At 42.1% G+C, this 23,028-nt stretch overlaps 1 protein-coding gene across 5 annotated transcripts in view; it reads right to left on the bottom strand.

The window, feature by feature from the left end:
• Nucleotides 1-4,835: 4,835 nt before the first annotated feature.
• The window catches only part of FNBP1 (formin binding protein 1), a 149,337-nt gene continuing 131,144 nt past the window's right edge, over nucleotides 4,836-23,028 (bottom strand). For 2 of the 5 annotated variants that reach the window (XM_023544839.2, XM_064291330.1), the window contains exons 10-14: nucleotides 20,943-21,052; nucleotides 16,481-16,613; nucleotides 14,804-14,925; nucleotides 14,339-14,478; nucleotides 8,962-12,558 (exon numbers count right to left, since the gene is read on the bottom strand). In XM_023544839.2, coding sequence (XP_023400607.2) covers nucleotides 12,380-12,558; nucleotides 14,339-14,478; nucleotides 14,804-14,925; nucleotides 16,481-16,613; nucleotides 20,943-21,052 — 684 coding nt within the window. In that variant the 3' untranslated portion in view covers nucleotides 8,962-12,379. Of the gene's footprint in view, nucleotides 7,957-8,961; nucleotides 12,559-14,338; nucleotides 14,479-14,803; nucleotides 14,926-16,480; nucleotides 16,614-20,942; nucleotides 21,053-23,028 lie in introns of those variants that run through there. The other 3 variants (XM_064291333.1, XM_064291331.1, XM_064291332.1) reach the window with 2 other exon arrangements.

Raw genomic sequence — 23,028 nt, 5'->3', positions numbered from 1 at the left:
GTCAGCGGTTGAGGCCAGTTCATCCCACAGGCTGGTTTCCGACACTGTTGGGTGCCTGCGGGCCCCGGCCAGTCACCAGTAGACTCGGGGTGCTCCAGAGACCACTCAGAGTAGCTGCCAAGCAGGATGTTATCTTCCTCAGACCTGGTCAAGGGTGGAAGCTGGTGATCTTGAGATCTAGTGAGCCCCCTGCCCCGCTACCTGGAATACTCTTTCCTGTGCTAAGGTGAGGGTCGCTCTCAGGGCATCTTCGTTCTGGGGTTCAGCACTGGGAACTTCCTGCCATTTAGTGATGCTAGTGTTTTACAGACACAACAGTGGACTCAAACATACCAATGAGCATGAAGGTGGCACAGGGCCGGGCAACTTCTCATCCTGTCATGCACAAGGTCACCATGAGTCAGAGCCAACTCAACAGCGACTAACAACAGTTGTTACCAACAATAGTCCTTGGTGTCTTTTGTGTTTACTTTTGGGGTGTTTTGGAGGGTGAAAAGAGCTTGAGAATTTTATGTATGACTTAAAAAAAAATTTACTTGTGAAATACATCATACATGCGTGTACAGAAACACGTTCAACATAAAAGAACAATAAAATGGTGACAGTGTCCCCACCCCCCGGTATGTAACATTTCCAGGCCCATAGAAACAGCCTTGGGGCTCTCCAGTGCCCTCTGCCACCTTACCCCACCCCGGGGGAAACTCCTCGCCTGCATCTCATTCACGCCTCACTTTGCTTCATAGCTTTACCACTTGAGCGTGTGCCTCCAAGCAACATTTTCAGTTTTGCTCACGTTTGAACGTTATATACATGGAATCACATGGCATTTGTGAATTTGTTCTTGTTTAACATGGAAGGGCGAGAATAAACTTTTGGCCTTAGGCTTTACTTTGGAGTCTGTAGCTAGATGTTCATCTATTGTGCTGAAGGAAGGAGAGAGAGACGGGTACTGATTCACCTTTAGTACCTTCAAAGGTTTCCTTTATATTTTTCTCTTGAAGTATCAAGTTTTAAGGGTCCTGTTCACACTTAGATGCTGGAATCTGGAGACAAAATTTGAGTCTGTGGTGGTTTACCTCACGAGCTGAGCTGCAGACAGGAAGTGCTCAGTGGCAGGCGGAGGCCGGGTCTTTCTCTGACCACTGTCCCCTCGTCAGACTCTCCTCTAGGTTGGGCCTGGGAATCGCTCCAGCAGCACCCTTCTTTAGAGGAGCCAAAAGCCACCCCCGGCTGACTGGAGCTGTTCGTGGGCCAACTGCTACCTGTGTCTGAAGGCTTTTCCACCTGCCTGTGGTTTTGCTCACAAACCTGGATCAGAAAACACATTTGCAAGATGGAGCTATCCAACATGTCCCGTTTCCTACTTTTGTTCTATTTTAAATTCAGTGCACACAAATTATACTGAGAGCCTTACACTACCTAGTTTTGCTCCCTGGAGAGCCTGTGGGAAGTCCCTGGTATTTTGGCATCTTACCTCCCTCTAGCTCTTCCCTACTCCAACTCTTCCTGTAGCAGGGAGATATCATTCATTATAGCAAAGTGAGCTGCTGCTCAGAAGAAATTAATGCCTTTGTGAAAGAGAGTCACAAACATTTTGGACAGATTATGTTCTAGAAAGCTGTCCCAGAGATGTAGTCTCATCCTTCTACTTGACATCAACGACCAGCCCAGATGAGTGGGCATTTGGAGGGCTGGGACTGGGGTCAGGGTAGTAAAAGGATTGGGGGGGGGGGCAGGGCTCCGGGGATGTGCACACTGTACGGACTCATAGGTGCAGCAACCTGTCCTGGCCAGAATCCTGGGGGGCACTGAGAGGATTCTCCCCCACCCCACGGCAGCTTCCGGGGCCCAACCAAGGAGAACTAATCCCTGTGAGTCTTCCAACCTGCAGCTTCTGGCCCCTTAGCTCTGAGAACAAAGGTACATGAAAGCCTTTCTCAGTTTCTACTGTACCTTTTGTGGCCCAGAGATGTCCCAGCTGATTGGAGGTAATTTAAGTAAATGTCACCATACCATCGGGACAGAGACAGAAGTATTTAAAGCAGGCCCTAATGGGCCCTCCATGCAGCTCTGGAGAAATAGCTCCTGACGCACACAAACTGGCTGCTTAATACCAGCTTGCAGCCTTCTGTATTTCGGAGGGGGCTGGCAACCCTGATTACAGCCAACCCTTCTCCAGGAGGGACAGCAGAGGCCAGGAGAAGGGAGAGGGCTCAACTCTCATCTAGGTGGCTGAGCAGAACCAGGGCACTGGGTTTCTCACTGCTCGGGACACCACCCTGGGGTGTCACCGGAGCTGGGTCTGCAGTTTTTCACAATCTGCACCCTCCTGCTCCCTTCCTCACTGGAGACCTGCACCATTCATCCTTTGGAGCAGCAATTCAAGTTTTGATTTCCAAGCTGTCTCATGGATTTCGCAATTTGAGAGACCACTTTTCCTTTAACAAAGGGGGAGGGGCAAACCTGAACACCCACCCCTCGCCCCTGCCCGACAGCCCTGTCCACTTCCACTTCATTCCTAGTCACTCTCAGTTAGGGACCCAGGTTGTTCCATCATTGCCCATGCTCTGGCTTTGGCTCCCGCTAGGGGCCCCACTGCCACTGTGCCGATGGATGAGCTGCTGCAGGTCTGGGCACGGCCCTCGGGGGCGTGGGCTGGGAGTGGAGCGAGAGGGTCACCGGAGAGCCTCGGGCGCCTGGGACAGGCTTGATGATGATGCCAGGGCCGGCGATATTTCCAGACGGACCTGAGGAGCCTGACCTACTGGTCAGTGACGTGCTTGCTGGCAGGCCTGCTGCCTCACCGGAGCCTTCTGACTCAGGAGTCTCTAAACCGAAGGGAAAAGCTTCCTAAGTGCACCTGAAAACTGAATGGTGGGGCAGGACAGCTCCTAGTTACCAACTCCACTGTTTCCAACCCTACTGGGCGGAAGTGGATGACTGGAAGCCGAAGCTTCACGCCTGGATGGACAGGTTGAGAAGCCAACCACCCAAAACACTTCCGCTGACTAGGTAGATGAAAATTTGACAAACTTGGCAATATTTTTGTTTCAAATCCCATAGAGCTCAGAGCTTGGAAATTATGCAAATTATGTCCTGTATCAGAATAAAACAATCTCACGAGAATTTTGAAATAAGCTCTGAATCGTGGCTGCTGAGTTTATCACCAAGTGCTTTCCCAACATCCTCCTGTTATCACAGCAACTTCCTCAGGGTGATGATATCCTCACCCTACAACTGATGAAACTGAGGCGAAGCCTGTGCCCCATATCAGCAAACCCAGTCCAGCCTCCTCAACACTGGCAAGGTTCTTCAGGGCAGGAGGGTCCATAAGGGAGACAGGTGGAAACATCCCATCTCTCACATGTAGATAGAGGCTACTCCCCAAGTAAGACAAAGCCCAGAACATGCTGTTAATATTCTTCCTAAATTAATCTTCTGCTGGCAACCCAGACAAGGAGGGCTTCAGTTAAGACAATACTAGATTCACCTTGTTCCTTTGTAGCACACAGTTTCATACTAAAAACCAAAACCAACCAACCACTTGCCCTCAAGCCGAACCCAGCTCATGGCGACCCCATGTGTTGCAGAGTAGAACTGCGTGCACTCCACAGGGTTTACAAGGCAGGTCATCAGACTTGTTTACAAGGCAGGTCATCAGACTTTCTTCCAAGGTGTATCTCTAGGTGGGTTCAAACCGCCAACTTCTCAGTTAGTGGTCACGGGTTGAACCATTCACATCAGCAACTCTTGACTGTTCAGAAGCTTTGGCTAGCTAATGGCTTTATCGACCATCCTTCCAGGCACTAATGACAACAGAGGAGCTGGTGAGGATCTGGCTTTAAAAGCCAATTCCATCCATTTGTGGGAGGAAGCTAAGGCTGCAGTGCAGTCTGGCCATTATTTGGCATCTTCTCTTATTGATGCCCTGACCTCCCACTCCTTGGCAAGTTAACTGACAACTGGCATTAGGGGTGCCCTGCCCACACTTGGTGTAGCTAGGTAGTATTCCATTCCTCGGACAAATGTTTTCCTAAAGAACCTTAGGAAACAGAAAAGGCTGGGTGATGTTTTCAAAGCAGGATATGGAAACAGCCCCCTCCTTCCCATTGCACACATCCCGTGGTGTCAGGCACAAATCCTCCCCTCCCGCCCTCCCCGTAAATCATCCGAAACAACCTGGAGCTTCATGCAAAATTATCAGGTCCAGCCAAGCTACCGAGGGTATGAGTTCGAGCACTTTTGACCCCAGATCACCAATGAAACACAAACATACTCTAATTTCATTTCTCCCACAGGGCCCCTGAAAAGCTAGATTAGCTGCCTGCTGAAAAATTCTGATAATGAGCTTCCCCACCTCTCTGGGCTGCATCAGTCTGAATCTCACATCACCAATGTCTCTGACACCTTTTCCCCCTAGGGGGTGGGGGGAGGTACTTAAAAAAAAACAAAAACAAACAAACCCACTGCCTTCGAGTTGATTCCGACTCACAGTGACCTTTTGGCACAGAGTAGAACTGCTTCATTGGGTTTCCAAGGCTATCATCTTTATGGAAGCAGACTGGCACATCTTTGTCCCAGGGAGTGGCTGGTGGGTTTGATTCGCTGACCTTTTGGTTGACAGGCGAGCACTTAACCACTTCGCTACCAGGGTTCCTTGGCGGGGTGGGGGTGGGGGGGTGGTATTTAGAACTATCTGAGCCCCAAACCCCTCCCTGAGCTGGTGGAGATGTGACTTTTCCTGAGTTTACCCAGGAAATGAGTACTGGTGCAGACCACAGCCCAGTGAACTTTAACAGCACCAGGCTCCCTCTGTGCCTAGGGTCACCTCTTGGTGGAACAAAACAATCCCATGATATTGTGCCAAGTTATACTTTTATTTAACATTTAGAGGGTTAACATATAGTTACAAGGTCGATATAAGCCTTCCAATGGAAGCACTTTATTTGGTTTAATTCCATCTTCAGAGACAAACGGGCAATTCCAGGACCTTCACAACGGCAATGGACCTTTACAACACTGAAATGCCTCCAAAGTTTAGAATTAGTGCAACACACACAAATAAACAGACAAATTTAAAGGTGCATTATGTTAAAATAGAATCTTGGATCATTTTCTAAAAAAGGTTCTTGATGACATAAGCACAGAAGGCAGAGCCAATAAGAAGCATGAAACCAAAATTTCTGGAAAAATACGTAGCATTAACGTGACTTTTTCACGTTCAGCCAACTTCTTCTGTAATTACAGGCGTTACCACGAGGCGTTAGAGGCCTCTGTGCTACTGCTGGTGAGCCAAGCTACAGGTTTATCTCGACTGTGCCTAACAACCTAAAAGCTTCAAGACGACAGTGATAAAAACTCAAAGGAAAATCCCGCTCCAGCTTTCCATGCCTTTTTATTTTTTCCTATCCTAAAAAAGGAAAAACGGGGTAAATGACAAGTTCCTCTCTTTCATTTTGTTTGTCAGTCACTTTCAGGGCGGTGTCTTTAAAAATCAGTCATTCTTACAACACGATAATATTCTAGCTCTGGTGGAGAAACGACAGGCAGTGGATACGGGGAGGAATGAGAAGCAATTTCTACTATATGTGAAGTGCTCCATAATAATATATAGATGGTTTCACAGTAGGATTCCCAGAGTAAATGATATATCGCAACTATCATCATATAATAACTTATTTCCTTTAATAAGCCCAGCTGGTACAGCATTGCTCTTTCCACATAGCCACACAGACAGGCAAAAAAGCAACTAAGGGTAAACATTTAAAAGCACTCATTTTCTGTTCTTTTTTGGACCCAGGTGATACAAAGAAGGGGGGGAAAAAAAGGCACAGGAAATACAAGGTGGGGTACAAGCATCTACTGGGTTTGCCAAACATTAAAAGAACAAATTACAGCAGCTTATACTTTTTCCCCTATGTTGTAAGAAATTAACCTACCCTGACCTAGAATGTGAAAGATGCAGTGCACATGCATTACTGAGGCTCTAAAAACTGAGTAAAAACAAACAACCCACCCCATTTAGCATCCTTGTAGAGTGGAGAGCAGTCAGCTTAACTTGGCAATGTTTAGAAGTTGCTGGAGATACCTGGCCGGCTCGCTGACAAAGAGCCCATCCTGGAGCTCCTGGGACCTTATTAACCATGCACCTGTTGGTTTGCAGAGGCAAGTCCCTGACCCTCCTCACCCTTTAGCATCCTAGCTTCAATTTCGTCTGCCAAACCAGTCCTCTTGCTTGACTGCCAAGTACACTACAATAGGGTTGCCCATTGTAGGGAATGGATGCCTGTTGCTAATGCAGCAGCCAGAAGCTTCCAGGACTCTCCAGCAGGTACAGTTCTCAGTGCCCATTCTGCCTCCCCAGCCTCCATTCTGGGGAAGAAAGAAGGTGCGTGCTCGCTCTTTTTAAACCTGAAGCCATTTCCTCTTCAACTGCCTACCGTTGGCATTGCCTCGCTTGTGGTTTCTAGTCACTGAGGGTTGACTGAGCTGCTCCTGAAGTGTGGTGTGTGGTCAACCTTGCTGTGCTGAAAGGAGTTATTTCCTCATTTCTACACATGCAATGCAGCACTGAACAAAGATGGGCCAACCCTTAGGATCTATATTTGCGGTCCCTGTCCCTTCAGCTCCTGTAAGAATTCCTTGTTTTAGATTCATAAATATGGAGAAGACTTGAAAATGCCCGAGGCGACCACCTAGTTACCAAAAGCGAAACAAATGGATAAAAGATGCCCGATTTCATCCTTAGCTTCAGATGGCATTCTTGTTCACAGAAGCTTACAGCCAACTTCTCTCAACTTTTCTGCACCAAATGAGAAGCTATGCTGCTCTAAGGCGTGACTGGCCACGGGTTACATGATCTTAGTTTTTCCTTAAAGATCCATAAAAGGAAGGAAACTAAGCTCAAAAAGCAAAGTCAGTTAACTCAGGGTGGCCTGGAGAACCCGTGATAAAATGCAGAAGCTGTAGCCACAGGACCACTTGAGGGACCACAAGAGGCACAAGGTCTTTGGTGGTGAAAGCACTAAAATCCTAAGACGCAAATCTTGGAAATTACTGGAATGAAGAGGAATGACAACTCTACGAAGAGCTACAGAGGTGAGATGCTCATTCGCAAAGTGCCCCCATATGCAGTTCTTATTCAAAGGGAGACAACAGGAAAAAGCTGGGCTAGGACAGTCCTTGACCTTACGGAAGGTGGACCCAGGCAAGCAGCAGGGCCAACATGCACGCTGGAATCTGACTTCCAGTTTGGACTCTCCGGGCCACTGAAGATGCTTCCAAACAAAAATGTGTTGTGCATGCCTACCCTGGCACCCGCCACAAACGCCATGGGGCTGAGGAAATGCTGAAAGGGCCAAGGTTCAGTATGAGCAGAAAGCTCATAATCAGAAAAGGACCACTGAATACTTAAGGGACTTTGGAAAGATGGTGCCGTTTCTAACGTAAATGACATGGGAATACGTGTACAACGTAAGGGTTCTCAGTCCACCTGGAAGTCTGACCTTCCTTATCCAGATTCTGTTAGTCTCCTCATGAGACTAGTGGCAAAGTTTTCACAAAAGGCACGGTGTGAAATGAGGATCGGTTAGGACCATCACTGGGTGGACTGAGGGCTAAGGAGCCAGTGAAAGGGAGGGGGCTTGTCTGGTGGTCTGCCCTTGCCTGTGCAGAGCGGGGAAAGAACAATTCCAAAGAGGTGGCCAGACTGGGCCATGGGAATAGCTGAGCCACAAGAAGCATGCTGTAGAAAGAAAAGAAATAAAAAGGCAAGCAGCTGAACGGCGTGGGGATGTCATTTCAGGCTGAGATTTCAAGTGCTACACTCCAGACCAGACCGGGAGTCTGCTCGCAGGAGTGCGTTCGAGGCCTGTGGAGACAAGCAGACCGAGTGGTTTCTCCTGGGAAGGCTCACCCCGAGGCTCTTGCTCCCATATGTAGGCCACCTTTAGGAATCTACAACACAAAAAGAAAGAGAAAGAAAAACTTTCTGTTAGACAGGAAGGCAGCAAGCTAGAGGCGGGCATTTTGCCATTTTGCTTCAAAGCAAACGGCCCCGCCCTGGGGAAGGGAGGAGGAGAAGAGAAGGGGCAGGGTAGGAGAAGGGAGGAGGGAAGGCGTATTTTTAGAGCAATTGGTTACCACAGGCTCATTCTGAGATAAGGAACTTTCACGGTTTCATATCCAATCATGAGCTGGTCTATACTTCAGGGTTAGGAGAACTACCCTGACTAATCTTTTTACTAAATGTAGTCTTGAGAGAAAGAATGAGATGTGATCAGCTTCCAGAATGATGCAAGGAAAATAAAGGCCCGATTCTCTGTTTGAAACTCCCAGTTCTCTAGCAGTCAAGTATGAACTCTTCGGTGAAAAGGAAAACTTAGCACTCAATGTTTCCTCAGCAAGAAACAGTGAAAGTTCTTCATCTTGAGGGAGGTAGGAAAAGAAACAGGAGAAACACAGACTTTTTAAGCCCTTCAGTACATACAGGGTAAGAAACAAGGAAGCTGGTATCATTTAAAAGAAAAAAAAAAGTAGAATTTTAAAAAAGCATTTGGCCAGGGAATTCCCCATTATGAAAGATGAAAGAGTTAAATACTCATATTACACAGAATACTTTTCTTGGAAACATTTAAAATCATTTAAAATACACAATACCGAGAAAAATACGTTTATTAGCAAGGCAGATGTGAGGGTACAACTAAAAGACGCCAGAGAGACTCTTTTCTTGTAGAAGAAGAATAGAAAGAAACAGTTACATTGGCTGTATTCAAACAAAACTTACTCAGAACCCAAGTGTCTAATAAAGTCAAGTGCGGAGCAGGCGGCAGAGAACCTAGCTACCAGTGTAATAGTCCTTGCGGCCTCCCCAGCCGTTATAAAAACAAAAAGGTCATTAGGCAGCAGAATAACCAAGAAGACAAACACAAAAGAGTAAAACATTCAAACAACTAAATCAAGTAATCCTTTTAGTTTTTAATTTGCAGTATATACAAATATACTCTGTGGGGGGAATTACGGATATATTTAACAGAAAACAATTGAAAACACAAAAACAAAACCACAAAAAAAGAAGTCACAATCCAGTTGACCCATTGAAAATTAGTCTAAATATTTTGGCAATTATTAAATAACCACATCTTAAGACACCACACCAAAAAAGTGCACTGGCATTATTTAAAATAAAACACCTGCTTTGAGTTATGGGCACCAGAAAGCGGCAGCCTCACCCGAAGGGTGTTGCTTGGGGTAAGGTCTGACAGATTTATAAACAAGGTGGGGAGGAAATTTTAATCAGTCAGTGCATCTCTAAACGAAAGGAAGAAAACTTTATAAACCACCTGAGGTTTTGCTGCTTTTATTTTTGCAGAGAATTGTTGGAAGAAAACAAACCGCTTTGGATGGAAATGTAAATTCCTGATGGTTTGGAAATTGTTTCAGTGCTTTTTCTGATACTTTACACATTGACTGGAGGAACTGAAACTACAAAATATCTTGAACTGTTTAGCCAATATTACATATATTCCTCTGTTACAGGTGCGGAGGTGCATCACTTAAAATAATGATCATAAACGGATGCACACAAACTGCTCCCCTCCCCCTGCCCTACGCAAACCAATGGAGCTATTTTCTCAATCAAATCTGCACAACTACAAAGAAACAAAAAAAAAACACCTTCACAAAATACTATACTTTTCAAGGCAGGCTTTTCAAGGCTAATGTTGTCTTGCTCTGTTTTAGCCTTTTTCAGCATTTAGCTTGCTTTTTCCAATAGCTAACAGTCTAGAAATTAGTTCATCATCGGATAGATTTTAACATCTTAGGTCTCCCATTCATTTGGTTACATGCCTAAAGCCGGTAACCTCCTAAAGCAACAAAAACCAAACCCACTGCCGTCAAGTCAATTCCAACTCATAGCAACCCTACAGGATAGAGTAGAACTGCCCCCCACAGGGCTTCCAAGGCTGTACATCTTTTACAGAAGCAGACTGCCCATCTTTCTCCTGCAGAACGGCTGGTGAGTGCAACTGCGGACCTTTTGGTTAGCAGCCGAATGCTTCAACCACTGTGCCACCAGGGCTCCTTGGTAACCTCCTATAAAATATACTGCTCATTAAAACAAATTTCCTTGGTCAGCTGGTTTTCTTGCTTTGATACTTAAAAAGGAGAACTGAAGCAACTGCCCTGAAGAGGTCTGGGGGCAGGATGAGTACTTTTATTACGTCAGCAGAGGCATAATAATTCAAAATAAGATAAAAATTTTACATTTAGATAGACAGGGAGATAGATTAAAAAAAAAAAAAAAAATCAGCCTGACCAGCATCGATTTCCTGGTTTTGATAGTATACTCTGTGTAAGATGTAGCCCTAACCATTGGGAAGAACTAGTTGAAGGGTTTGTGGGATCTCTCTGTTTATCTTTGCAACTGAGAACCCATAATTATTTCAAAATTAAAAGGCTTTTTATTTCCTTGTTTGTTTTTGTTTTCAGTCAGGCTGTTGTTAAGTGAAGGTTACTATATTCCATTTTGGTGGCCCTTGGGAAATTTAAGGCAACTCGCTGCTCCTCTTGAAACACAGGCCATCCAGAGCAACCAGCACCCGTAACTCTTGCCAGTTTCTATCCCGAGATGTGATGCTGTAGCTTTTAAAATCAGCTTTTAATTGACTTGCACTTATAAAATGAGCCAATAATATAAAGGCAAGAAGGCAATTTTCCCATTTAAAAGTAGAAAGGTCATAAATAAATAATTTTCAAAGTCAAGTAAAAAGAAAGTCTAACCCAACGGCTTCGTTCTGACCCATTTACAGCCAGTTTTCTATGATCTCAGTGTAGAGTCTCATTACTGGGCACAATTTAACACTGGGCTGGGGACCTGTCTAACTCTATGGGACAGTTCTACTTTGTCTTACAGGGTTGCCATGAGTCAGAATCAACTCGATGGCAATGGGTTTGGGTTTTTTGGGGGGTACCTGTCTACGCATGTGACCAATTTCACTGTCTATTATCCTTCTGCTTCAGTGCCAATTTAAGAATGCAAATTCCCAGGTGGCCCAGGTTTCTTTAAAGAGAATGAGAAATTTTATTTTATTCTGGCTAAAGTTAATCACATAATTTTCCAAAATGAGATGTTACGTTTGCTGCTTACAACAATTACCAGTAAATTCAAGCTCAGAGTCCTCAACATCCCAATTACTAACCGCCCCCAACTTTGAAAAGTGATGTGCTGAGATCAGTGTCTGTACAAGTAGTTGCTCCCCAACTTGGTTCTATTTATAGACCATCTGGTGATGTGTGAGCTGAACACAGCCCCACCTGCCACAAACCTCCAATAGAAACAGAACTAAGTTTGAGAAAATTATTACAAAGAAAGGGAACTGAAGTGGACATGCACAGGTTTTATGTAAGCTTATCTAAATGGCATTGACACATCTGATCAACTGGGTCAGTTTGGTGGAGGGAAGATAAATAGTCATCTGGAAAACTCAACTGGTTAATTGATCATATTTTTCAGATTTCAATTGATTCTTTGGGATCATATGCACAGAATAGGATAACCTAACAATGATTTTAACCATGTTTAAGTAGAACATTTTTAGTACCACTATAAGAATTTTCTTCTTTATTGAGGAGTTCCTGGGTGCTGCAAATGGTAAATGTGCTTAGCTGCTAATCTAAAGGTTGGCGGTTCAAGTCCACCCAGAGGCGCCTCAGAAGAAAGGCCTGGCAGACTACTTCTGAAAAATCAGCCTTTGAAAACCCTATGGAGCAGTTTCACTCTGACACACATGGGGTCGCCATGAGTTGGAGTCAACTCCACAGCAACAGGTTTTGTCTTTACTCAAGAAAGGGGAGATTTTATTTATGGCTTCCTCTAAAGTAAATGTAAAATTTAACAAACTAGCATAGTTTAGTTTATTAAGTTACAAACTGTAACATTCTAATGTAGTTCCATTTATGGTGGATACTAAATATAAATAAGAGAGCTGAAGTCTTCTGCACCCCCCGCCCCAGATGTGTATGGACTTTTAAGTTCAGAGAATTGATTAGAAGCTAGAATGCAACCCCTTTTTTTTTTTAATCTAGAGAAACTGCCAAAAGAAGAAATGTTTATCATATTTCAAATGACACAGATGTAAATTGGCAGTTGGCAGCTTTCTACATAAAAGTCCATCTTAGCAAGTGAAACTTGATTATAGTCAAAATAAGCCAAGGAAATTCAGGTGTACGATCCCTAAACGTCCACCGTGTGGCTATATGAAAACATGGACTGCGATGTGCTCCATCCAGTCTTTTGAAGAGCTGCCTGTAACAGTCATGGTTGTGGGGAGAAATAACTCCATTTTTTTTTTTTTTAAGTTTTTTTTTTTAAGTGGTATTAAATGTAAGTCTTAGCACCTTTGGCATTTTTGTCCAAATAGACTTCGACGTATGAAGTGGGAACATAACCCTCTTCATCTTCATTTCTCCGAATGCGGGTCCAACCATCACCTTTGTCTTCCTCTATAATATACAATGTTTCGCCTTCAACTACCGAAATGGTTCCTTCATTCTGACCTGAAAAGACAATTATAAGAGTATTTTAGGTTTCCTGTTAAATTCAGGTAGAGAACAAACAGGGACCTATGCAATGCAATGGGTATGGTAAAAGGTGAGGTCCCTGCAAAATTCACCCCCCTTTGACTTCTCCCATGCAGCTACCACCACTGATCCTTCACCTACTGCACCCAAACTTTCTCCTCCTACATAGAAACTTCTGAGTTCTTAACTTGTGTCTCTCTAAGGATCCTTCTCTAATTCCTCCAAGGAGCCCTCTTTCTCCCCCCTTCCCAAAACAAAGGGTAAGTCTTTGGTCCTCTTCTCTAGTCTTACTCTATCTCTCTTGGATTTCTCTCTTGGGGTGAAAGTACTCCCGTGCCTTCAATCACCTTTTAAAACAATAACCCTATATCTCTTTTTCATAATTCTGGTCCTTTTCCTACTGCCTGCAGTACATTTCCACCTAGATGTTGCCCCAGCCCCTGACACTCAACATGGGTGAAACTGAACTCAGTGGTTTTTTTTTCCCCAAACTAGATAGATCCCCCCGCATATTTCCTGTTTCAGTGGACAGCTCCATTCTCCCAGGAATGCAACTTTGGTAATCTTCTTTGATCGACTCCTCTGTTCGTTCCTGACTTCCAGTCAGCTGTTAGCCTGACCAGTTTGTTAACTGTAGCCTCTCTCCTGTCTATTCCTTAATCAAGACCCCCAAGGCTGTTTGCTAAGATAATTTCAGACAACTAGCCACCACTTCCCAAATTCTGAAAGACAAATTGTTTAGGGAGCTGTTAATAGGGGTACCGTGGGGAGGGAGGGAGGCTTGGATGTGGAGTAAAACTGGGAACATTTAAACCGTTATTTCTCTTTCTGGTTTCGTCACACTGAGTCTATTAAAGGCTCTGCAGTAAAGAAATCTATAAAAGGCATTTATCTCAGGGCTTCCCAAACTTAATCTGAGTTTTGAATGCCTTTTTTTCTTTTTTCTTTTTTTTATGGCACACTTACTAACATCCTGCAGGACACTGTTTCAAAGGTCATCAGTTTGGGAAAGGTGAGCCTAGTCTTTCTAACCATTATCCCTGTTTTCTAATCCACTCTACGTACATCACAATAAACCTCTTAAGGTACAGCTGTGATTATGTCAACACCCTCCTTTCCTCACTGTTTGCCAAAGAAAATAAAAATGTTTCTCTTACCCAGCCCCGCAACTGACAGCCCTCACTTTCTAGCCTTATATTCCACTATTACCACCTAACACATCCAAGCTGCACAAACAACCCCATGCTTTCCTCATTTCCATGTTTCGGCAATGCCTATCCTGCTGATATACTCACTGCAACACCAAGAGTTCTCTAAACCCCTTTAAGGAGTCCTCCTGTAAACTCCCCCCTCATTCTGTACCACTATTTTGGTAGATACTGCAGGCTACCCTTTCCTACATGTGTATCTGCTTTATTTCTGTAAGGCTGGGTGCCATACCATACCACCTGTGTCCCCTCTCTTCAGGGGTCTTTACAAGACAGGAGCTCTATAAATACTGAACAAATGAATAAAATATCATCGTTCCATACACTCCCCTGCAGTTAAGCTCATTGATAGTTATTAAATTGTATGGACCGTAAGTCAAAATAGATAGCCATCAACCAAATAATAACAATAACAGGAGTAGAACAAAAGAATAACAGAAAAAAGATTTGGAAAGCTTCAAAAGAAAGTTCAGATCACAGAACAGAAGAGTGACTCAGATACAGTTCGTTAAAAAAAAAAAAAAAGGAAATTAGGCTGACATAGTCACCTTCAAACGTGTAGAGAGCTTTACAAGTCCCTATGGCAGGAAGTGGCTCCTCATCATCAAATTCGTCATCGAAATCTGTGGCCAGCACCTTCACCTCACTCTCCTGACTTTGCTCCTCTGTGTAACTGCCATCTGGGCTGCTCAAGAAAGAAAAACACACAGCAACTATAGCAACTGACTTCAGTGGAGACTTAAACCCAGTCCATAAAACAGCAAAGTGTTTGCAACGCCCTGAGTGTTGTAATTAAGACCATCTTCAATCATTCTGTACGCTTAGATGGCCATTCCATGCGGAATTCTAAATTTGCACCATGGGAAAAACACAGCTATAACAGGCACTTTGGTATCGAACAAGTGCCTTATGCTCATTTCCAGATTCCAAAATTTAGAAATAAATACAAAGTAAAATCACTCCTTTGCAGAAGACCGGCTAAGAAAACAAATAGTGCCATACAGATACTGTACCTCTCCCGGTCTTGAGCACAGTTATTGACTGATGGTGGGTTTTGGGCATCATACACTCCACTCTGTCGGCGGATCTGTTCATTTCGTGCTGAGAGCCTGCCTTCAACCTCAGCCAGCCAGGCCTGAAAACAAAAACAATGCAAGACTCTGGCCTGAACTCAGCTGAGAACCAGACTATGGCATCTAAGGCACCAAACTCAAGGGCATTTAAACCAGCATGAAAAGACTGTATGCGGACAGTCTCCAGTTTATCTGTGTTTGACCTTATAAATGTACTCAAAGGCAACTGCTTTAATTCATCCAAAGTTGGAGAAGTAGAAGCAAATTTATATTTATGCAATTGTTTGCAATGTGGCAGAAAGAACATGGGCCTCTATTATACTCTTGGGCTTTTAAGCAGCTGTGTGACCTTAGACAAGTCACTTTTAACCCTTTCTGGTCCCAAAATTTCTGTGACCATGAGGTCAAACTAGCATTGTTTGCACTCAACTTGGATAAAGTTATCTTCAGCAACATTCAAAACAATGTAAAGTAGATGCTATGGGTTGAGTTGTGTCCCCCAAAAAGATATGGTGAATTTCTAGGGCCCATACCCGTGAATGTGACCTTGTCTGGAAAGAGGGTCTTTGCAGATGTAATTGGTTACCATGGGGTGACAATGGAGTGGAGTGGGCCCTGATCCACTCTAACTCCTGTCCTGATAAGAACAGGGGAAGAGACAGAGACAAAGACACAGAAGCAGAGGGAAGATGGCCATGTGATGACAGAGGCACAGGTTGGAGTGATGCTGCCACAAGCCAAAAAGCACCAGAAACTAGAAGAGTCAAGGAAGGATTCTTCCCCTAGAGCCTTCAGAGCCAGCATGGCCCTGCCAACACCTTGATTTTGGACTTCTAGCCTTCAGAATTTTGAGAGAATAAATTTCTGTTGTTGTTAGCCACCCAGTTTGTGGCACTTTGTTACTGCAGTCCAAGGAAACTAATACAGGAGGCAAAGGAATGAAAATAATCAGAAAAAGACATTTCTAGCTTCCTTCTACCAGATCAGTCAAACCTTAGTAACTTCTTGATGGATTTTAAAAAGAATGAAAAAAGCCAAGTTTGACTCTTTATTGCTAGAAATAATTCTGATTAGAATTAGTTACTGGTTTATTTCTCCATGCTCTGCAGTCTTTAAATTTAAGGGAGAAAAAAAGAGGCTTTTCGCCCACAGCTTCCGAATGCTCCTCTCTCTCACATATGTAACCTTTTGATAATGGGTGTTCTGAGAGGATGGTAACATACTACAATGGATTTTTTTAAACTCCCTTTTTGATTCCCTGAGATGACAGAGGATGGTATACTTCTGGTTATATTCGTTAGTAACATGAAATGAAGTAGAGCAAGGTTAAGCGAAAAGCTTAAATTAAAAAAAAACAAAACACTGTATATAAATATAGCTTTAAAGAGTGTCAGTTTTAAGAGGCATGATTAAGGCGGGGTACGCTGTGAAGCAGAACGTTCAGTATATGACAGTATTTTTCCTTTTGTCATAACTCATTAAACAATCTGACATTCCAAGCTGCCTCCTTCCCGGTGAAAGAAATGGTGGTGATATTCTACAACAATATGGACTTAATGGCACCTATTTCTTTTCCTTTTTCCCAACAAAAACTTTTCAAGAACAGCTGCTTCGTACCTCAAATTTCTGGACTTCTAGTCGCAGTTTTTCTATATTTTGGCCAACTTCCGTTAATTTGTGATCCAAACTGGCTGGGTCTCCCATTTGTGGATTCTTTATGTAGACATCTTTCATTTTTGTTATGGCATCTCTGAAAATAAGAATGAGCAGGACATGGTAAAGGTTAATGTTGTCAGTCAGTTACATTCTCCCACCACTTTGAAACCATATGAACAAGTGTGGGAAGATTATATCTGAGTGTAGATTTGAAGAGAATATTGGAGCCTGTTTTCATTCTAAAAATTCTCTATAAGAATCTTGCTAAGACCCGTATAACTCAGAGACTGATTTTTAAATTTCTGTGGCCTTTTCTGAGTAGTATCTCCTATTGTCTCCAGCAAGTGAGAAACAAATTGATCCTGCCTTTCCTTATGCTCAAAACAATAAAAATAAGTAAAACCCAGATACTCCACATGCACATTCTTCATACAAACCAAAGCTCCAACTGGCATCTTCGGTCTCACGGTGGCAGTATGTTTACCTCAGGAAGAAGCACACAGTTAACTGCTTTGGGAATTTCATTACACACCATTTCAACTACTAAGAATGAACCAAATCCACAGCTGGTATCCAAGACAGGCAGGCAATAGAGCCGTAAAGCTACATCTTGCAAAATGACACGTCCTTCCTGAAATCACATTTTGGAAGCTAGCCCACAATAGCTAGAGGGAGGAGTCCCTAGAAAAGCACTGCCGGCATGTTTGGGGGCTATCTCTAGGAGTGAACTTTAACCCCTGCTTAAAGACACTCACAACAGGGTTAGAACTGTTCAAGGATTAGAGCAAAGGACTCTTTGTCAGGGTAAGGAGCCACCTTTCATGAGCTTCAGCAAAAGAAAATCCAATCACATAACACAAGGTCAACAAACCAAAAAACATATTTTGAGTCATTTTAAACTGAGTTTACCTGAAAATATGGCAGTAACAAGAAGAGAATTTCTACGAATTCTTGCCACCCCTCTACCCCCCGACTAGAATTTGACCCTATATATACGGTCTCCCCTCCGTTAACACTGATCAGCTATCATCTCCTGCCTGAGGCAAACCCTCCAGTTGAGCCCTAGCTCCACCTGGACTCCCAGCCCCTGATCTTGCTCTACTTTCTTTTTTTTTTTTCCTATAGCACGTATCACTCTCCAACATTATATAATTGATTTATTATTTACCGTCTGTTTCTCTCTACGAGAATAAAAGCTCTATGTGGGCAGGGCTCTTTATTTTCTTAACAATGAATCCCAAGTGCCAGGACAGGACTTGTCACATAGTAGATGCTCAGTAAATACTTAAGTTAATAAATGTTCCTACAACAAACAAACTGTAATGTTGTCCATCTTTACAAAGACCTTCTCTTAACTCCATGGCCTTCACCTCCTGGCACCACACTGTTTTTCAGTGAAATTTATTATCTTCAATTCATCTCCTCCCTGCCTCTCTTGATTAATCACTCCAGAAGTTTATTGATTTTATTAGTTTTTTTCAAATAACCAGCTTTTGGATCTGTCAATCCTCTCTGTTATATGTGTATTTTTTATTTAATCAATTTATGCTTTTCCTTTATTATTTTCCTTAGGTTTAATTTGCTGTTCTTTTTCTAACTACTTGAGATGGATACTTTGCTTACTGAATTTTAGCTTTCTTTATTCTTAATATGCATGAAAGCTATATTTCCTTTTATAAGCATGGCTTTAGTGAGAGTTCAGAAACTGGTATGCAGAACATTCATTAAGGTTCACGTTTGTTCCATAGGTTTTCTAATTTCTATATGGTTCTTTTCTTTACCCCATGAGTTATTTAGAACTACATTTCTTAGCTTTTAAATTCTGGTTATTGGTATCCAGCTTAGTTGCAGGGTTCAGATAACATACCCTTAGTGATATCTAGGCTTTGATGTTTGTGGAGACTTGCTTTATGAAGCCAGCACATGGTCAATTTTATTAACTGTGTTTTTCAAATCTTCTACATTCTTCCTGTTTTATCAATTGCTGAGAGAAGCACATTAAAAATTCTCCATTATAGAGAGTAATTGGGAGTATATCTAAGTTTTTGTGTGAGAGACTGCCTTGATTTGTAAACTTTCACTTAAAGCACAATAAAAATTACACACACAAAAAAAATTCCCCACTATAATGATGCATTTGTACTTCTTCGGTCCATTTCTGCTTTTCTGTATTTTGAACATATGGACACATAGATTCAAAATTTATAAAGTTGATCCTCTTTATCTTGAGTAGGTTTCTTTTTGGTCTGGAAGTCACTCTTGTCTGATATTAATACAACCATTCCAGTTTTCTTTTGGTCAGCATTTGCATGGTATATTTACTTCATTCTTTTACTTTCAACCTTTCTATATCTTATGAGTTAGATGTATCTCTTAGAGACAGCATACTGGTGAATTTCCTATTTTCATCCAGTTTGAGAATCTTTATTTTTTAATGGAACATATAATCTACTCATCTTTAACATACTGACTTATAAACACTCCTGAGCCAGGCACTGTTCCAAGCACTTTATTCACATACACTGACTCATTTAATCCTCTCACAAACGGGACATAATAGTCCCTTTTTAAAGATGAAGAAACTGAGGTATCAAGAGGTTAAGGAACTTTTCCAAAGTCCCCAGTAGTAAGTTAAGAAGCTGGACTTGAATCCAGCCTGTCTAGAGTATTGGGGGTTTTAAATTTACCTTCCTACTTTGTGCTTTTGATTTGTCCTGCCTATCCTGTATTTTTTTCTTGCCTTTTTGGATTGGTTATTTTATAAAAATCTCTCAAGATCGTGTCACTTCTATGCCCAAAACCTTTTTATTTTGTTTCCACTGCACAAAAATGTAAATTGCATGAAAGCAGGGGTTTTAGTATGTTTCATTCATTGCTTTACCCTTAGTGCCTAGAATATTTCCTTGCATACAGTAAATGCTTGGTAAATGGTTGTTGAGTGAATGGTTGGCCATAATTTGCTTTATTTGAGATTTGAACTTAAATGATAATTTCACATATACTGTCTCCCCTCCGTTAACACTGATGAACTATCAGCTCCTCCCTGAGGCCAATCCTCTACTTGAGCCCCAGCTCCACCTGGACTCCCAGCCCCCTGATCTTGCTCTACAAGGGGTCGCCACAGAGGTTAAAAGGTTAACCAGGTTCCATGGCCAAGACCCAAATGACAGAGAAAACTTTCTACATGGTATTGGACAATTAGTGAGAAAGAGTGTATGTTTTAAGTTTGTCAACAACCTATAAAATATCATTTCAGATACTTGAGTCATAACTTCTTAGGCCTGTAGAAAATTAACTGCTCTCTTATTAAACAACATGAGGTTTATATTAATCCTCTTTATATTTGGTCACCCATGGAACCAAAAGTACAAAGATAAACTTTCCACTTCATGAAGTGTATTTCTAATGTGAAACTAGGACAAAATTAATTATAGTGTTATTGTTTTTTTAACACTGTAACCATGTTGTAAAATGACCTGTTAGTAATTGCTCTGCAAGGCATAAAGAATAAAACACTTTTTCTTTTGTGCTTAAACCAACTGCATAACCAAATTTTAACCACAGCTTCAACATAACTGTATTGTATACAAGATCACCATTCGGCCTATGTATAGAGCATAAAACCTCAAGTTATCATTTAAGTTCAAATCTCAAAGAAATGAGTGATTCACCAATTTTACTCAGTGAGAACATATAACGTGAAAAGCAATTAATAAAGCCTCTTTTCAATCAGGATTGTTAGCAAATATCCCCTAAATGATGTGAAAGCATTACAGGTTATAAGTGGGGGGAGGAAAGCCCAAATGACAAGACGTATCGAATCACTTTTTACTTTTATTTTTGCATGTACACCAACCTACCATCCCTAAAATCAAACTGACAAAAAAAAAAAAGCCCAGTTCAGAAGCCTGGGAACCCTTGCGGTGATAGCCTGGTACAGACTCTTCCTGACAGCAAGCAAACATTTACATCTCAGATGGCTGGTGGTGCGTATATTAAGACACGCTGTGGTTTGTTTTCTAGACACCATCAATACTGTATAAAAAGGAAGACTTAAAAGCCTATATGTAGGCTGATTTTTATTTATATTCAAATAGAAAGCCAGATAAATTTTGAACCCAAAGCTAGGATAGGGGGCAAGGGAGAGGGTGGGAGTCATGCCACTTTTCTCTGCCTTCTTTGTATCAAAACACCTACACACTCATGATAAAAGAAATAACCATACGTATTTTGCTCCCAAAACTTAGAATAAAACCTTTTTGTAAAAGGGAATCTCCCAATCTATAATAAAGCAATCCAGTAGCATATCTGTGACAAAACACGCTACTTAAATAATTACTTTTAAATCTACTTTAAGATTTACAATTTACCATGTTTCCAAACTGAACTGAATTTCTTAATAAGCCATATTGATCCACTCTACCTTTGGTCCATCTCCTTTTGGATTTCTTTATTTAATTCATCGACTTTCTGTTGTAGCTTTTTCCTTCTCTGTTCAGGTGGCAGGTTGCTGAAATCCTCTGGTGTTGCGCCCTGTGGATGCAAATATAAATGAGAAGCTAGAAAGCCCTAAGGTATGCCTTCAAAAAAAAAAAAAGGAAAGAAAGAAAGAAAAAATACTGAGTAAAGCCTGCAGGAAAGATTCCCCTGACACCAGGTGGATGCAGAAGTCTGCACAGGTTTTCATGAAATAAATTAAGCTCTTCCTACTACACCCAGGTGAATGTAAAACCAATGCATGCAAACTGTAAAAGTCCCACAAACCATTTCATGTTCCATTGATGCTAGCCAAAAATGCCTCTGAAAAGGCAAGGAGCAATGCTACAGGAAGGAGAGAGAGGAAGAAATACTTCTGACTCCAGTGACAATCAACTAAAAACACATTTTGAAACAGAGTCTTCATTTTACTACAAAGTGTTACCATCAGAGTCTGTGGTAACTCTGAAGTTTTTGCCTCCTTAATATAAGGAAGTTTATGTTTCCTTCATATAAACCAATGATAAGTCCCTCACAACTGTTTCATGTCTCAGGCATTGCTTTTTTCCCTGGTCTGAGTATTCCTTCCCATCTCTTCACACCAGGCTGAGGCCAAAAGTTTCCATACCCGTGAACTGACAGATGGGACATCACATTCCTCAGACAGTGTTGGTGAAAAGGATATTAAAAAATATATATAGCCCCTTCCTCATGCACTCTTCCCTCTAAGAGTCTGATCACTTCTTTTTGATACTTGGCTAGCTCATAAGGTTTAAAAATAGCCTTAAAGAATTCATATAGCATGCTCTCCCTGCCCTCAAAAAATCTACTTTCCACACTGTATGAAATCAATCTCAGCTGTCTATAATCCATCTGTAGAAGTATGATGATATCTTGATGCCCTTTCAAAAACAATTGCTATCTTTCCTCTGTGCATGTGATTTAAGTAGAAAAGATCAATGGTTTCCAGACTTACATATGTGCTTACTTGTCAGAAAACTGCGGCTAAGTTGTGGTGCCAAGTGCTTTTACTTAAAGGAGGCTATGTTCATAGAGAAAGATAAATGTATTCAATAACTAGGGATAAGTCAAGGAATTTACAAAAGATATTTTATTTTAAAACCTCAATTCTTTAAAAACAAGGGCAAGGCTGGCTTGGGAGTAGGTCGAAAGGAAGGGGCCAGGACAATGTAATACCCAAATCAAGTCGAGTTGGCCAAGCAGCTTACACAGGGCTTGTGACTAAAGTTCCTAGGCTGATTATGTTAAAATGCCAGGGTGCTGTGCTGGGAAGTGTGTGATTCAGCAAAAAGCTTACCACAAAGGCCACACAAAGACCTTTCCATCAATGTTCTCAAAGACTCTCCCATTAGACTCACTAACTGAGCGGCTTTGACTCTCTGGTTGTGTGTGTGTGTTGAGTGGGAAGAGATAAGATTTGGGTGAACCAGAATGGAAGTGACTTTTCCCTAATGTCAAACCAAGCAAGTTTAATTAGGCTCTGAAACTAAGATGAAGCAAACCTAATCAGTATAAAAATAAATAAGGCTTTTTTTCTTATCCATATACTAGAGTGTTAAAATATTTGAAAGCTTAATTATTTGCTTTTCCTCAATTCAATCACTGAGCTTGGAAAAAAAGAATTGGTACTCATGCTGAATTTACTCATAGCAGATCAGCATGTTTTCTAGAATTGAGGTTTTTTTTTTTAAAGCTGGAATGCAACAAAACAGTAAAACAGTGTGAGACGCACTGCTCCAGAATTCAGGAAACCTAATAAGCGGTCAATGAGCTTACTACCTGTGTGGCCCTTGTAGGGCCCTGGGCGAGGCTGTGGAGCTCTGATACTATATAGCTGGCAACTTGCCCTTCTATGCTTTTGTCCTGATGGGTGGGGTTGGATTAGAAGCTTTCTCAGGTTTCATCTAACTCTAATTGGCTACGAGTTCAATACAACTTCCTGCAATGATGGAAAGTTCTACATCTCCAGTGTCCAATACAGTAGCCATCAGCTACACGTACCTGGCCATTGA

Source organism: Loxodonta africana, chromosome 9 (assembly GCF_030014295.1).
Source record: "Loxodonta africana isolate mLoxAfr1 chromosome 9, mLoxAfr1.hap2, whole genome shotgun sequence".
In the NCBI taxonomy this organism is placed as follows: domain Eukaryota; kingdom Metazoa; phylum Chordata; class Mammalia; order Proboscidea; family Elephantidae; genus Loxodonta; species Loxodonta africana.
Note: the sequence above shows the minus strand (reverse complement) of the source record. Positions and strands in the feature narration are given on the sequence as shown.